This window comes from Python bivittatus, unplaced genomic scaffold (genome assembly GCF_059951505.1).
Source record: "Python bivittatus isolate LINGU-HERP-01145 unplaced genomic scaffold, Pbiv_v1 ctg000800_np1212, whole genome shotgun sequence".
NCBI classification, from domain to species: Eukaryota; Metazoa; Chordata; class Lepidosauria; order Squamata; family Pythonidae; genus Python; species Python bivittatus.
The window spans coordinates 1,195,026-1,212,772 of NW_028277105.1; the positions used below are offsets into that span (position 1 = coordinate 1,195,026).

Sequence of the window (17,747 nt, forward strand, 5' to 3'; positions counted from 1 at the left end):
CATATCCAAAACTGTGGACAGGCAAAAAAAACTCTATCCAGATACTGAGGTCTGATGTCTGTCAATCAGACATACAGACCTGCAAGTAACAATACTGTTATCCCACCAATCAGTAAGTAGCTATGTCCTTATGCCAGCTCTGAATAGTAGTTGCTGTTGGCTGGGGAATTCTGGGAGTTGAAATCAACATGTCTTAAAGTTGTCAAATTTGAGAAACACTGATCTAACGCAAGGATGGAGGTCACATCATTTGTGCAATTGTCATTACACATGTTGTCGCAGGGATTTTGCAATTTCTCAAGCAAACCATGATTAAGCTAACTGCGGTTCAGTGCAATAGACAACCTCATAGCCCCTGGGTGGGCACATCCCTTAAAGCCATGTCTTAATTTGGGTTTATGCACGCATGGAGTGAAGATCGGTGCGCCCAGTGACTGTAGTTGTTAAACCGTGGTTTACAACTTAAGTTTTATTTATTTTATTTATTATGCAACTGTTTTATATCTATATGGCTGCCCATCTCACTGAATGGGTCTCCGGGCGGCGCGCAACCCACCATGGAAACCACGCCACAACTGTTAAAACACTTTAAAAAAATAAATAAAAGCGAGATTGCGGGAGAAGAACAGCCCCCTAAACCCAGTTTATTGAACAGCCATCGCGCAGGCTCCCCCGTTTATGTACCCCCAGCCAAGCGTGGCTTTGATTTAAAAACGCAATTAAGCCCGACAAGCGGACCAAGTCCCGGGTGGGGGGGATGAAGAAAAACGTTGGGGCAAAACCGAGCCCAGCATCGCGCCGCCCCCAGCCAAAGGCAGAGCGACTCTTCGGCAAACAGCAGGCTGCAGCTGGGGGGCTGGTGGTGGTACGGGTCGATCTTCGGGATCCTCAGCGAGCAGCTCTGGCTAGCCGGCGACCCTCCCCGAACGCTCCCAGCCTAGATCCCCGTCCTAGCGGGCGAGGCAAGCCGCTTCCCGGGGAGGGGAGACCGCGGAGCCGCGCGACTCCGACACGCTCCGGCTCCGCGGCTCCCCCGCGCCGCCCCTCCGTCCTTTCATTTGCGCGCTTCTCCCCCTCCAGGAGGAAGCCGCTCGGCTCCCGGCGCTTTTCTCCTCCCAATCCAGCGGAGGGCAGCAAATCGGGGAAGGAGCGGCGCACCGCTGCGCCTCTCCGCCCGCGCGCACCAAGAGCAGGGGAGGAGGCGCCGGAGGAGGAGGAGGAGGAGGAGAAAGGGGGGCGAGCGCGGAGAAGCCGAGCGCCTCTCCTCCCCCTTCCTTCTCTTCCCTCCCCCTTCCCAGCTCCTCCTCCTCCTCCTCCCTCCCCTCCCTCCCTCCCTCCCTCCTCCAGCCCTTGTGCGGGACTCCATTTTCCAGTCCCAAAGTCTCCAAGGAAGGGGCCGTGGGAGCGCACCGCCAAGATGGACTAGCCCCCCCAGCCTTTCTTCCCAGCGTCGCCCTTGTGTCGCGGGCGGCGGCGGCCGGAGCGCCGGCCTCTCGCGGGGGCTCGCCCGCCTGCTCGCTGGCTGGCTCGCGGCTCGGCGTGCGCGCGCGGGGTCCCTTCGCCGAGCATGGATGATCCAGGCAGGCTGATCCAGGCGCGGGGGGCGGTGGGGCTCCCGGGGCACCCCCCCGTGCAGGGGGTCCAGGCGATGACCCCCCACGCCCTCCACGAGCCCCCTTCGGATAACGGGGAGCCGCGGAAGCAAGATATCGGCGACATCCTCCAGCAGATCATGACCATCACCGACCAGAGCTTGGACGAAGCGCAAGCAAAGTTGGTTCCCCTTCTCTCGCCTCGGGTGGCCTGGCCGGGGCGGGGAGGCTGGAAAGTTGGGTCGGGAGGGCCCCCTTTGTGTGTGCGCGCGCTGGAGGGGTGCAAACTCTTGGCAAAGCCTCCGTTAGTTGTCGGAACGGGGACAGAGAAGGCCCTGGGTGGGTGGGCTGGGGTTTCCCCCGGCGCTCGCCTCGTCCGCCGGGTTTCTGCCTTGCGTGCCTGGTTGGAACGGAGCGCCTGATGGAGACTTGGAAATCAAGGGCTGGGACGGGGTCCCCGACCCAGGGACTTTTATGGCTGCTCTGGAAAAGCTTGGCTTGGCAGCTCCTGGAAGCCAGATCCGGCTTTGGGGCAGAAAGTAGAAATGGAAGTGCCGGAGTGGGGGGAGGGTACTCTTCGGAAAAGGGGAAGAAAGGTGGACTTTGCGAAGAAAGGGATCACTTTCCGGGAACTTTGTGGTGGAGTCTGGCTGGGATCGCCAGAGGCCTGGAAGTACGTTCGCATTGGAAAACAGGAACCCAAAAGGGGCTGCTGGCTTGGGGAACTGTAAGATAGGATTAGATACAGATGTATTAATACGGTGGATCTGTCTGAAGTGGCAAGAGAAATAAACAGGGATTGAACCCTTGGCAGTTAAGATCCAAGAACTGATTAGAGAAAAACTATGGGGTTCACTCCCCAAATTAACAGCCCCCACAGATTCCGCTCTCTTCTCTTCACTCATTGTCCAGCTTCCCTTTCTAAATCATCTTGCGCCTCTATCCTGTTCTCCCCTTCTGATGGAGGATTGATAGCTTCTCTGTTACACTTCAGTACTGATGATTATATTCAGTAATTTTTTACACGGGTACATTCTGATCTGGAGTGACCCCGGGCTGGTTTCTCCCAAAGGGGAGATGCGCTGGCCTGGTATTAAGGCTGCAACTTCAGAATGCTTAACTTTGGAGGTGTTTGGGTTGCTGTTTTCTCTTTAAAGAGCCATGGTTTTGCAATGCCGTTGGCCAGGCATGGCTTCTGAGATGTGGTTTGAAGCTCTGGTGTGTCTGAAGAGCCGTGCAGTAGTGCTGTAGTTTCTTTCAGAAGATGGGTTTCAGTTGACTTGTGGCTGTGTGTCTGTTAAATCCAGTATGAGTTCTAGTAGGCTGAAGAGCAGGTTGTGCACATGAAGAGTTTTTGTGTTGAATTGCTAGAAGGTGAAGCTTGCAAGACTCCAAAGAGAAAAGAGGCTGTCGATCTCGATTTTAGTTTGGGCTGCAAAAAAAGTTGGTGTTTTGGTGTGGAAGGTTCATAATTTCAAGTGTGATTACTCCATTTTGGGTGTCATACGAGATGAACCCTGTGCGGGTTTGCTTAAAGATGTATTCATGTACATCCAATGTTGTGTAAGATTCAGGTCTTCGTTCTCTTTCTGGACAGTTTTAATTTGCAAAAATGATTGCAGTGTTTTGTGAATTGGGTTATTGTTTAGAAGTGGGGTGAATTGTGTATCCAAAATGGAGAATCCTGTTTCAGTGAGGGCCCTTTTGTATCAGAAAGCGGAGTGTTTGTGTTTAAAAAAAGGTTTTATATGGAATTAAACCAGGAGAAAAACTGATAAAACATCAAAGCCTTGGTTTTACTGCTAATCTGTATTGTTCTTGCAGTAGACGCATATATGGTTCATTATTCTGTGGCTATTGAAAAGTTCTTGATGAAAGAAAAAGTTTTCCCATGTAACTGCCCGTGTAACATACCCCGTCATTTTGATAAACCATTCCATAATGGAAGGAAATGCACGTTTTTATTGCTGGGGGAATCCGGATGTTGGAATTACACTGGGAATTGCTGGTGGGGGGGAACTCTGCTAGATGTGGAAACAGACTAATTCAGCAGAGCGAGGCCTATGAGCGATTGTGGACCCAACTGAATATTCTTCCTACATTTTCTTGAAATCCTACCCTCTTCCCAACCTCAAAAAAGGAACAGAACGGCAACGTTGGGTTTATCTGCTCTCTCTCCCGCTGTTTCAACTGCAGGAAGCACACGCTGAATTGTCACCGCATGAAGCCGGCGCTCTTCACCGTCCTCTGCGAAATCAAAGAAAAAACAGGTATTGTTTGGGTCTGGGGTCTTGCGGGGGGAGCTGATTGCTTCTTTTCTAAGGAACCCGCAGAGCAGTATTTCGACCTGTTTGAAATTTGTTTTTCCCCTCCTCGGGAGTGAAAGAGGTGGCATTTGGGGTTTGGGAGAGTTGGGTGTGCAAGGGAGGGTGGGTGTTCTCCCTCCAGGCCTGCGGTTTCTACGCCATCTTGACGCTGGCGCGTCTGGAATTTCTTTGCCATCTGCCTGGTTTTCTTCTCCCTCCGTCTTCCTCCTCCGCTCTCTTGCTTAAAACCTGTTGGGGGGGGCAGGCTGGAGGGGAAGGGGCGCCTCTCTCTTTCTGTGTTCATCAGCCTTGCTTGGGAAGACCACGAGAGGCCTCTGAGAACACCTGGATCTTTTGTCTGCAGGAGCCGTCAACCTTCCTCTCTCCCCGGTGGGTGGAAATGTTTGCCTCCCCTGCTTGAATGTCAACGTTGACTCTGATTTGGGGAAGTTTGCACGGCCGGGCGGGGGGGGGGGCGAGGGTTGCAGAGCAGGCTCTGAGTGGCTTAAAGATATAGGTATGGGTTGTGTGGGTGGGTGTGCAAGTGAGAGAGGAGGAAATAGTGTTTCTCCAGCTGTTTGAATTTGCACTTTCCTTAGATTAAAAAGTGAAAGCGGAGAGACCCACGGGGCTGTTCCTTAGGGAAAGGAAAGGCGTGATCTGTCCAAGTTGTCATGACAAGTTCACCTAAGCCACGGAGATCTGACCTCTCGTAGAAATGGGGCAGCCAAAATAGGAAAAGAGGTCTCTGAGACGTGCCGTGTATAGTCTACGAATGGTGTTGCGTACACGTGCCTACATGATCGCTCTTCGGCTGATGGATCAGGAACTGTAAGCGGGTCACACCTCCTTCTTGGTGGACTCATATCGGCAGGGCCGCACTGTTGAGTGTTGTGACTTTTTGGGGTGGAGGGAACATGGCTATTTCTGGAAGTTATTTTGTAAGGGGAGGTGGGGAAGAGACAGAAAGAGAGACGTGTCACAGTGAATCCCAGGCTGCAGCTGAGTTTTGGTAGGATCTGGGTCCGAATGTTTGAAAGCGTTGAATATCAGTGCTCTGTGTAAGCGACTGTTCCCTCTTTGAAGGTTGTATTCACCACGGATCGGCTTGCTGTGTTAATTTCTTGCAAATAAAACTTGGTTAGAAAGAGTAAGGGGTACCTACCGTATCTGGGCTGTAGAATTCCAGGTGATCACTAAATGGCAAACTGGGAACTCATCCAGATTATTGCAGCCCAAATATGACGCTACTGGAAAACGCATGTATTATTATTAATATTACCGTTAATATTACCAGCATTTCTATTGAAAGAGTGAAAATTAAGGGGGGATTTCTTTAGAAATCTGATTGCCTTGATGGCATCCTTTTATCCCACTGATTCTTAGTTTATATCGCACAGTTTTATCCTCTTTCCACTTTTTCTTAATGCCCAATTTATAGAGCTCTATTCAGTTAGAATGCTCCTTTAATGCATTTGATAAGGGTGCTGATAACTTACATTGTAACAATAGATCAGCCCTATGAAGTTAACTCGAAGGTGCCACTAAGATGAACGGTGCTTACTTTCTTTCCAATAAACATGTACGTGACATTTGTGTTTTAAGTTTATGGACTTTTTCCTGGGCGTTCGCCAAACTGAATGCCGCAGAAACACCAAATGATTCTGATTTGGGCTGTTGGCTGGTTATTTTTTTACGTGCCGTGGGAACCTTTGTGGTTGTAGTTACTATGTTTTACGGAAGCACAATTTTACATTTATGTCTGTATATCATTCTACCTGTGTCTGTAGCTGCTTCTAGATCACAACTGTACATGTGGCATTTCAGTTGTATTTTTATCCAGTATCAAAATACCGAGGTGACCTTGAATTGTTCGTACAGCTCATACCACTTAAAAACATGCTACCCTCTAGACCAGAAGCTAGTTTGTTGTAGTGGTTAAAAGCACTGAACTAGAAGCTGGGAGACTCTTAAAACCAGCTGGGTGACTTTGGGCCAGACCCTCTTTCACAGCCCTAGAAAGAAGAAGGCAAAGGTGAACCGTTTTTGAAAATGTTGCCAAGAAAACTGCAGGGACTTGTACTTATAGGCACTAGGAGTTAAGACTGATTTGAAGGCACCCCCCCCAAAAAAAACCCCGCAGATAGATCTGCCTGAAAATTCTGGGGATACCGTCCAGATCATCTGGACTAGTGTTTCTCAAACTCGGCAACTTTAAGGTGCGTGGACTTCAACTCCCAGAATTCCTCAGCCAGCACGTCTTAAAGTTGTAGAGTTCAGGAAATTCTGATCCTGGAGCGTGCTAAGCTAGAGATGATTACTTTATGGAAATAAACTACGAAATTTAGAATAAGGGTGCAAACTGTTTTCGGGGCAGGTTCTGTATTTTGTTTCAGTGTGCATTTCCCCAAAAATGGGTGGGACTAGGGCAAATCTAAATGAATAGTACTTTAAGTCAAATATATCTTAATTTTAAAAGTTGTGCCTTCCTCAAATCAAGTTCAGCTCCTGGGGATTATGTGGTGTGTCCAATTTAATGCAATTACTCCCCATATATTTTATTGTTTTCACTTTTGGTTTTATTACACATTTAAATTTGGCACGATATTCAGGGCTTTGGGAAACACATGTCTCTGATTTTAAGCTGTTTAGTTTCGACCAAAGTTTGCAAGAAGGAAAAAGACTAAGGTTTATAAAAGCTTTGGGAACATGTATTTACCTCCTTTTGGATTTTCTGAACTTTTGCAAAATTAAGCTCTGATAGATGAAGGGAATCTGAACTAATAGCACTGGAGTAGAGCCCTTGTCTTCAATAAATTTCATAAACCAAATCTTCTCACATGCATTGTTCCAGTGTGAAAAAGTCATTATCCGATCCCCGGTTCAACCAATTCATTTTGAAAAGGTAACTAAGACCATTTGTGTGAATACTTCATTAAAGAGGCTGACTTGGGCTAACCATGTCCTATATGCATCTCACAAACTTTGGTTCAGCTCATCACAGGGACATTCTTACTACGCAGATTCTAGAGCCACATCATGTCCTGGTCAAAAGCAATTTCTGAGGACTCCAAAAAAAAAAAAAGCAGTTGAGGCCTATCAGTTTGGAACATGCAACAAACCCCTGAATTCTGGGGTCCTCTGATCAACATTAAAGTCTTGAAATGAAGATGATTTAGAACAACAGTGAATCTTCCCAAGAAGGATCTATTAAAACCACTCCATAATCATCTGGGGAATCATAGAGAAACTCAGAATGACATCCAAGGATCTACCAGTTTCTCATACCTTGAATACAACCAGGCCTTGTGACTTTGCCATCAGAAAAAATACTGGGTAAAAATGGAATTAATGAGACAGTAGCCAAGTGAAGGCCATGCTCACCAAGAAAAACATTGATGCTTGCCTTAGGTTTGCCAAAAAGTATCTGGATGATCTTCTAGGCTCCTGGAGAAATGGTCTATGGCAGATGAGTTTTGCCTGGCAGAAATTAAACCACAACACAAACTTATTTGTGGATATTTTCCTGCCTCACAATCAAACCACAAGAAGCAGTTCACTATGGGGAAATTTGTACAATGAGATGTGAGATCAGTGATTGCAGGAAACATTTGATTGTAGTTACTGCAAATAAAGGTGGTACACCAATTATTATGTCTAAGGGAGTAATTTTTCACACTGGCACTTTATATATTGGATGACTTTGTTTATGAAATAAATACAACAAGCACCAGATGATGGTATTATTTGTTCACTTTGACTCAGTAGGACCTGTATGATGTTCTGATAACATTCAGGGGCAAAGATAGGCTACAGTTGAGAACATCTGAACCTTTGAATCTGAGTTGACTGCTCAGCCCTATTAAAATATAAAAATTGCTGCTGGAAAATGTGATGAAGGCCACTGACTTTAAGAAGCTTTAAGTACAAAGACTCCACTCACAGAGGGCAACAAATCCTGACGCTACCTCCAGATCTGAGAGGCAGAATGTCTTTGAATGCCAGTCCTTATGCGGGAAAGCACCATTGTTGGCCAGCTCTAGCTGCCATCAGAGGAATCCCTGTGCTGTGATAGTTGTACTATTGTATTGCATCAAGGGACATTAGATTTGAGTTCTCATTCAGTCACTATCTTTGAGCCCAGCCTACTTCCACAAGTTGTGATGAAGATGAAACAAGGGGAAAGTTGTGATGAAGATGAACCAAGGGGAAACTAAGTCCAGAGGTCACTAAGTCCCAGAGGAAAGGTAAAAATGTAGATGATGACGATGATGATGATTAGGCAGCAGCGGCTTGGATGCCCCAACGATCAATAAAAAGATTGTCCCTAGTCTTGCAAGGGGTAGACAGCTGCACCACATAATTCACCTGGGACTTCTGCCGTTTTTAGAATTAGTTCATTTGAAGCTTAAAGGGAAGGTTAGTTGGAGATTTTGGGGAGTGTTGGCAGATAGCCTAATGAACGTGAGAGCCCTGTTGTCAAAAGAGCTGTGGGAATAGCTTGTCCTTGCATCAAGATCTTTCCATAGCCAACAGGTTAACTACACTGGGCAAAAGGAAAGCCAAGCTGATGGACCTCTAGCAGGCTGGTCTTTGGTGGGTCTGTTCAGAAGTTTGTATACTGCAACCGTAGACTCACGTCTTGTCTTGAACAGCAGCAGAGTCGAGTATCTTGTAGGAACGAAAAGGTCCAGGCCCGGTGGAGTGTTGATATCTTTTGGCAGAGCTGTTCTAGATATGTTTTGAGTTTACAATTATTGGCTGATTTCTGTTTTCTGAACCAGGTAGGCTGTGGCTGGGAACACCAAGCTCTTCTAAAACTAGATGGTTTTTCTAGATTAATTTCACTCTGGTTTCCAGCCACCACTTTGGTTGTTATCATCAAGATTAAGACTTGTAGCCTTCAGTCATTATGCTAGTTGTGTTTCTTCCAAGATAATTTACTCACCTCCATAGTGCATAGTTTGGTACCTTCACGATATGGCATCTCTTAAGAATGTGTTGGCTATGGGAAAACCTTGAAAATGTCCAGGGTCTGCTCTGATCTGGAATGTGTTTATTTTTATCATTATCCAAGGCCATCAACGGCAAACATAATGTATTATTTATTCATTTTTTTAGAGTTCCTACCATGTAATCTTTAATAAAATTATTAAAAAAAGAGTTCCACTAGTTCCTAGTCCTAGGCAAAATCAAGGTGCATGTCTTCACTTTTAAATTTCTAGAGACCCTGGGATGTTTGAGGGCTCATATAGGCATGTTCTCTTTTAGAAGTTAAGTATTGAACATAATTGAGAATCTCACCTGTAAATAATAGCTTGGTTTTCTTACTCACCTGGACCCTTCATTCACCTTTTATTTTTAGGACTAATTGTTAACAATTCTGTTGATGGATTTTAAACATCACTAGCAGGCATTCTTCTCTCGCTTTCACCTCCTGGTCTGGATGGGGGCTCCAGAATGAGAACGAAGATGGCTTTGTCTCCTGCTGTGATTCTGATTCAGATCCATGGACCTTTGTGGGGAACCTTCACTGACATAGATGAGCATTTTTCTTCCAAGGCAAATGGGGTGGAAGGAGGGGGTTCCAGATCAAGAGCACAGCAGGAAGAAAAGGGTTAAAATCATCCTGACTCTCTATTAAAGTCCTGATGCAGATCAACTTCTGCGCCTGGACTAGAGATGATGGGTTCCTTCCAGATATGGCGTCTCATCTGGTTTGGCCCCTGACAGGACAGTAAAAACTCATCTGTAAATTGTGTCTTTTTTGCTCTCGGGGCTGCTGCTGTGGTATTATGTTGTCATCTACTGTTGCTTGTCTTTTATATATTTTATGATCGCTATGTTGTTGTGAAAGTTGGTCCAATTCTATTTTGCTGTAGGCTACCATGAAGTCAAGTAGCGGCTTGCAAATTAAAATGATAATATAAAATGTGCAAATCAACTATATTTCTGGGCTTGTTGCATATACATGCCAAGTCAGGTTGTATATTATTTCCTCCCCTCTTTGTTTATGACACTAATTGCACATACATTTATTTATTGGTTTAAATCTTCGCCCTGCCCTTTTAGGTACCCTCTGGGCAGTCTAGAGGCTGGCCCCACCCTTGCCATATCCAGGGGACGGAGTGTACTCTATGCTAAGCTGTCGTGGCGGAAATCATCCTTGTGGGCCAAGAAAAAGTGGGAAAAAATGCTTGGAATTTTGCATAACCACGCTGGTTTTGATTCCTCAAGGCAGAGGGGAAAAACTTTGCAATGCATGGATGTTCTACCCCAACATCTGGGTACTTTCTGAGTTGTTACCCCACATTGTCTGTATTGTTGCCTTACTTTGAAGCAGTAGCCTGGCAACCATAGGCAATCTTGGTTGGGTAGGTCATTCAAATGTAGCTGTTAAATGTCTTTTGGTCAAGGAGTAACCAGTCTTGAGGGCCTTTGGATGTGTTAAGTGAGACATCATGTGACTGTGACTTGTGCTTTTAATGCCAGCTTCTCCATTGACTCTGCTTGTCAGAAGCCAGTTGTGAAGCATGCAGATGCCAATCACATGACTGTGAGGACACTGCACCAGTCGTAAATATGAGGACCAGTCGTAAAGTTACTTTTTCAGTGCCGTTGTAACTTTGAGCAGTTTCCCAAACAAGAAGAAATCCAAGTTTATTTATTATTAGACTTTTATACAACTTTTGTACAACTCAAGATATAATGTTCCTTCCTCCTATTTTCCCTACAACAACCTTGTGAAGTGCTGGCTGGGGAATTCTGGGAGTTGAAGTCCATGCATCGTAGAGTTGCTAAGATTGAGAAGCACTGCTTTAGAGCAGCTTTTCTCAGCCTGATGCTGATGGTTGTAGTGGCTGGGTAGGGCACTTGTACAAAGGACAGTTGTGAGAGCCTTTATTGTTGAGCAAGCTATGGGTGTTTGACACAGTAAATGTGAGCCAACCAGAGGAGCTACCTTATGTCAGGCTAGGCTATTTATCTATTAAGCCTACTATAACACTGCTTCAGTGTTTCTCAACATTGCCGCTTCCAGATGTGTGAACTTCAGCTCCCAGAATCCCCGAGCTGTTATGGCCATTGCAGAAATTCTGGGAATTTATTTATTTACTTATTTATGGGACATAGAGGCCACCTCGGTCTGTAATAGCTCTGGGTGGCTTACCGAACGCAACAATAAAAACCAAACATATTACAAAACAAGGAATTACATCATCAAAAAGAGAAGGTCTAGAAAAAAGACCACTCAGAAAACCAGAACATCACACAAGGGCTCCCTCATCCACTCTGGCCCAAAGTTTGAGGATAGAGCCAGGTTTTACCGTCTCATTTATAATAGGGCCTGGGTGGGAACCATACAAATCTTGGGGGAATAGTGTTCCAGAGGACATGTGCCATGATTGAAAAGACACTTGAAGTTCACAGATCTGGCCAAGTTTGGGAAATATTGGTGAACTCTGACTCGCAGCCTCTCTCCATGATCTCAACAGTATGCCCTTTTCTGTTCCCAACTTCTGATCCAGTGTTTCTCAACCTTGGCAACTTGAAGATGTGTGAATTTCCACTCCCAGAATTCCCCAGCCATCATGCGTGGAAGTCCACACATCTTCAAGCTGCCAAGGTTGAGAAACACTGCTCTGATCCTTCAAGGTGGAGATACCAGACTTGGTAGACCAGTGATCTGACTCAGGATAAGGCAGAGTCTTGTGTTGCCTTGTATAGTTTCTCTCTGTAACCTGCTACAGCACCAAGGGAAAAGGCCTTAGTCTGTGCGGTTCCAAATTTCAGTGGCAAACAAGGATGGGTTTTCAGGCTCAGGGTAGTCGGTGTGGAAATGAACAAAGCATTTTTCAGCAATCTGAAGACTCATGGGGTCCTTTATTGCAGCTGAAGTGCTCATCCCACTTTTATTTCTGGTAAAAGTGGTTTTATATTGCTTCAGGAAGCAGCACAGTCTTTTGATTGTGGACATTTGAGCAACAGACATAAGGTCTCTACAATCTTAAGGGCATTCTTCTTAGTACAGTATTCTCTTGTTTGGAAGTATCTTAAACAAGTGTTTTCAAAAAAGCTCTTACGGAAATAGATAAAACAGCAGTGGGTGTATTGTAAAGTTGTGTTTCTAGTATTCAGTATACTTTTACAGCATTATTATTGAGATATACTTAATAATAGCAGCATTGCAAACAAAATTTACCCCAACAGGGTTCCCCCCCCCCCCTTTTCCTATGGGATTCGCTTGGCTTCTTGGCAATGGACTTGATAGAAGTGCTTTTCTGGAGTTCAAGCACTGCGTTTCAGTCTTCTATCATGCGTTTTTCCGCTTTTCTCTTGCACCAGAAAGATGGTCTGCATTTCTGTTGCGGGCTTGAATTTTCCTCCCTTGAATGCTTGTTTAATACGTACACAGAGACAAGCAACTTTCAGAAGAAGTTGAAAAACAACTTCAGCAGGAGGGTGGAGCAAGGGGGTTGTTGTTGCTCAAACTGCTTTCAACTTATTTCATAATTAATCTGTGTTTAGACTTCGGTGCAAGTGGCTGGGTGACTCAACAACCTGAGCCAGTTAAACAAAGCTCTTTTGCTTTTATTGAACAGGTTGTTGAATGGCTTTATTCAAGATATTCTCTACAGCTATTAAGTCATGATTTACAAACCACAGCACACAAATCCAAAATCAAACAAACTGCCTCTGTGCATTTGTGTAGATACGTTTTTATTATAATTGTTATTATGGTTGGTCGCACAGCCAGCCAGATGTTTAGGCTAGATTTGGCGTTTTTATCCACCTATCGAGTCCTTCCCAAGGACCTGGGGATAGGCAGATGTTATTGTTTGATGGTGTTAAAGGTTTCGTCGCAGGATATAAGCAGTTCCAAGTAAAGCTGCCTTTTGCAATTGACTGATGGCAGTTTTGTCACTGCTGATGGTCTTCAAGTGGTGCTCCAGATGTTTTGGGATTGCACCCAAGGTGCCTATTACCATTGGGACTATCTTTGCTTTCTTTTGCCACAGTCGTTCTATTTCTATTTGCAGATCTTTGTATTTTGTGATTTTCTCCTACTACTACTACTACTACAACGACTACGACTACTACTACTACTATGACGATGACAACTACTATTATTATTATTATTATTATTATTATTATTATTATTATTATTTCTTCTCTAACTTGTCATGCATATACCACCCCATCCTACCTCCTTTCTCATCGGCAGTGAAGCTCAGGGTGCACTTTGTTACTAAATTTTGATGATAACCCACTAGGAAACATTCTCTAGTATCTGAACACATGAAGGCTAGAATTTTTAAAAAATGACAAATGAAAAATAATGGAAAGTGCCATGCATTTAAAATGCACGGATGAACTTAGGTGAAGTTCAGCTCTAGGACTATTTTGACAGCGATCTGTGTACCTTTTAAATTGCACCTTTTTCTCTTGAAATGCTCCATTTATAGATTTATTTTTTAAATATATTTGTTTTGGAATCGTTTTAGAAGAAAAACATGTTGCGCAATGGTGACAAAAATGCAGGCTGCCAATTTGTTCATGCTTCTTTGGGACTCTTATGGGAGTATCCAGCTGGCCACTTCACAGGGCACAACATTTGTTTTATTTATTCAAATGTTCAGTTTATTAAATAGTTTATATACCTCCCTTTTTTTTTTTTTTTTTGCTGGGGCTGCACCTATTTTCTTTTCTTGACTGAAACTCCTGGCATATCCCACAAGATTAAATGCAGTCCTCAGCCCCCCCCCCCCCAATATTCATTTTGACCTAGACCAGAATGTAAGCACATGGGGAGAAACTTATCATTATCGCTTATTATCTGATTCCTTGAATTGGAGATGGAACTGGAAAGTCATGGTGTGACTGTGTAATGCATATCTATTATAATAATATTCTTAAATCACTCATTTCACTGACAGGAATACTGTGTCCATAATTTTAAATTGTGAAATAGGCCAGTATTTTAAGTTGTGAAATAGGCCTGTTTTGCTACCTGAGATCAAAATTCATATGCCTGCCCAGCCTTTCACATCTTGTTTTGTTTAAGATGCCCTTCTTTTGGAGGACCAAATATTTTTCCCAAATGATTTCTAAAGGCTAATAAATATAATTTTAAAACCACTCAAAGTAAGAAATGTGCCATTTGATGAGCAGAAATGTCCGTTCCCTGGGTACTCCGCATTCTTGCCCAGAGTAAGAATTGTGATACAGAGGTGTGCTTCGATTTGCACAAAGTAATTTGCATCATCTCTTGCCCAAGGTCTGCAGATGTACGCCATGTTGCACCCTTCCTCACAAGGCCTTGTATATTATCGCAGAACAGGAACAGACTAATTAACTGGACATTTATTTCTCAGGGTGGAAACGCTTAATTATGTCAGAATCGGGGCTTTTGGCTTCTCCGCTTAGAAGAAGTGAGATTGACCTGATATTGTGAACCAGCATAGTTGCTTCTGAACAATAAGCCATCTACTGAGGAATTCTGGTTTAGGGTTCATGCAAAAAATAGGAAGTTTTCCACTCGCATTTGTCCAGCTGTTTGTGAAGCAACGTTACTATAAACAGTTCTGCCTCTTACGCTTCTCTGGATCCAACCTTAGATGACATTTGATTAAACAACTAAAAGCATAGTTCATGGGAAGGCACAGAGTCAGCCTCTTAAATTTGTTGGGATTAAGCCATGTTTATTGGCAGACCCGAAATCTCCATCTCCCAAAATGACTTAAGCACTTGAAACAATTCCCAGTTATGTGCTGAGTGCCTTTCCTGTATATAAAAAGGCACACCAATGTGTATACTTCTATTCTGAGAATTTCTAAAGGGACCTTGCAGGGAGTTTTCTTTTAGTTTGACGTTCAGTTTAGTTAACTTTTATCAAAGGACACAAGGGGCATTCCATGACTGGGTTTTAATAAATCCCAGGTGTGCAGTCTAATGAAAATCAGAAATACTAGATATATCGAACTTGACAGAGTCAAAGTACTATGCAATGAATTGCATTTGGCTGCACTGATCTGAAGTGGAAACATCTGTATAGCTAAATCCGAAAATGCAGCTTCTTTAGCCCTTTATGTATAAATGTGTGTGTGTGCATATAAAAAGACACATGCAAATGTGGAATAGCTCTATTACAACCTTTGAACAACTTCTGTAACACAAGCCCATGGCTTGCAGTGTAACAGAACAAAGAAGTATGCAGTTCAGATCTTGCACTAACCAAGATACGTGAACTAGCTTTAAGTAAGACACCACCTCTCATCTCTTCCTTTCCAGGCACAAGATGGGACTATAATATTGGCCTTATTTGAAGAAATGCTGATTTTTTTTAAAAAGGGAAGAAAGATACAATAACTGACATGAAAGTCTATTACAGTTAGTCCTCACTTAGCGACCACAATTGGGACAGGCAACTCCATTGCTAAGCAACACTGTCATTAAGTGAGACATCTCATGACTGCAGTGGACTCACTTCTGCTGCGCTGGTTAAGAGAATCACCCGCAGTTGTTAAGCGAGACATCACGTGACCACGACTCACACTTTTAATGCTGGGTGTGTTCACTCTAGTTGTCGGAAGTTGGTTGTGAAGCATGCAGATGTCAATCACGTGACTGCAGGGATGCTGCAACAGTTGTAAATGCAAGGACTGGTTGTAACGTTCCTTTTTCAGCACCGTCGTAACTTTGAATGGTCACTAAAAAGGGCAGTCGTTAAGCAAGGTCTGCCTGCATCCCTCAAAATGAAGAACAAGAGTGGCTAAAACGGAAGTTGATTTTATGAATATGGAGGATATCATTCACTATTATTGATTATAGTTATTGTGCAATCAGGATCAGTAGAGGGTGCTGTTTTAAGACTTTTTTCCAGATCTTTTCCATCATCTAGGGCAGTGTTTCTCAACCTTGGCAGCTTGAAGATGGGTGGACTTCAACTCCCAGAAATCCCCAGCTAGCATGTTGGCTGAGGAATTCTGGGAGTTGAAGTCCACACATCTTCAAGCTGCCAAGGCTGAGAAACACTGATTTGGGATGTATGTGGGATAGAAGTGATGAAGCTACTAGTTAACATGTCATCCGACTGAATACAATTCAAAATGCTCGGTATCACTAGCCAACAAAACTGGCTTGTTTAGATAGTTGAAGGGTTTGGCTCAAATCTTGATATTCTTTCCATTTTTATGAAAAGCCACCACATTTAGACCACATGACCTTCCTGGATAATATTTCTACAGTTTTTAATCACTTCCTTTACTCATTCCTGGCAAATACCGTATCTTTTTTCAGGATGCTAGACTGCAGGCTTATGTCTAATGCAAATTTAAACCACCTTGAAATAACTTAATCCCTTTCCATCCTAAACAAAATTTGGGAGATTCTGTTTTGTGCTGTCTTCCAGATCTATCATGGAAGGTATTCTAATCTCGTCCTATTTTCCCCCCCAAGATTATTTGAAGACAGTGTAATGTGATAAGAGATCAAAGTGTAATTTTTATTTATTACATCTTGAGAAACCTCTCATTTTCCTATAGGCCTAAGACTAATAGTGGGGGGATAGTCATAATCAAGATTGGGATTTCAGATTTGGACAGGGGGAGTTTTAAATTCCCTCCAGCTATTTCCCACCCTCTGTGCACTAGTGAAGCAAAAACCCCACTGCTATTGGCCCTCTTTCTCCCCAGTGTGCCTGGAAAAACATTCAGAGGAAGGAAGGAAGGAAGGAAGGAAGGAAGGAAGGAAGGAAGGAAGGAAGGAAGGAAGGAAGGAAGGAAGGAAGGAAGGAAGGAAGGAAGGAAGGAAGGAAGGAAGGAAGGAAGGAAGGAAGGAAGGAAGGAAGGAAGGAAGGAAGGAAGTTGCAGGAAGGAAGGAAGGAAGGAAGTTGCAGGCAGGCAGGCAGGCAGGAAGGAAGGAAGGAAGGAAGGAAGGAAGGAAGTTGCAGGCAGGCAGGCAGGAAGGAAGGAAGGAAGTTGCAGTAATGACCCTTACCAAAACTGGGAAAGTTTCAGTCATGCCCCCTCCCTAATGATTTCAGCACAAATTGTGACTCCTGTTAATTAGTGTGTAAAGCAGGGGTCCCCAAACTCTTCAGCTCATCGACCCCTTCAGATTGTTCCTGGACCCCCCAAACATTTATTATATGAAAATAATTTAATAAATGCTACATTAACTAAGAGTACTGTAAATAATAACAACAATCCCTTGAATCAGTGTTTCTCAGCCTTGGCAACTTTAAGACCTGTGGACTTCAACTCCCAGAATTCATGCTGGCTGGGAAATTCTGGGAGTTGAAGTCCACAGGTCTTAAAGTTGCCAAGGTTGAGAAACAGTGCCTTGGATAGTCCCATCAACCCTTGGGGTTGATAGGGACCACTTTGGGGAATCCTGGTGTAAAGAGAAAGGCTGCACTGGTTGAATTTCTGGCTTGAGACACCAACGTATCTACCACTGGAATGGGAGAGGACTTTCTCCCACAGCTTCTGCCAACTGCAAGAGACTTTAGGCAGAGCGAAAAATCGGGAACCTGGTTTTACTAAAAGGCCGACACTTCTGTGAGCTGCCCGCGTTGGAAAAGACGCTCCCAGGCTCCTGATTTTTTTGCACCACAGACTGACCCAGCTCTCCTCCCACAAGGGGAGCGGAGCCGGAGGAGGCTCCTTCATTGTTTGGGGAGCCGTTCCAGAACTGGTCAAGTGAGTTGCACAGATTTGCACCCGCAGCCCCTCGTTTGGTTACAAAACTAATGCATTTGTCTGCCCCCCCCCCCAACTCCAGCAAGTTGCCCTGCCAGTTGTGGAAATGCACCAGCTCGGCCTGGGCGGCCTCTGCGCCGGGCGCTTGC

The 17,747-nt window shown here is 44.4% G+C and overlaps 1 protein-coding gene across 3 annotated transcripts in view; it reads left to right on the top strand.

Annotated features, from left to right (window-relative positions):
- The first annotated feature begins 1,327 nt into the window (after window positions 1-1,327).
- The window catches only part of PBX2 (PBX homeobox 2), a 33,170-nt gene continuing 16,750 nt past the window's right edge, over window positions 1,328-17,747 (top strand). For 2 of the 3 annotated variants that reach the window (XM_088128690.1, XM_088128692.1), the window contains exons 1-2: window positions 1,329-1,773; window positions 3,789-3,862. In XM_088128690.1, coding sequence (XP_087984816.1) covers window positions 1,568-1,773; window positions 3,789-3,862 — 280 coding nt within the window. In that variant the 5' untranslated portion in view covers window positions 1,329-1,567. Of the gene's footprint in view, window positions 1,774-3,788; window positions 3,863-17,747 lie in introns of all 3 variants that reach the window. The other variant, XM_088128693.1, reaches the window with a different exon arrangement.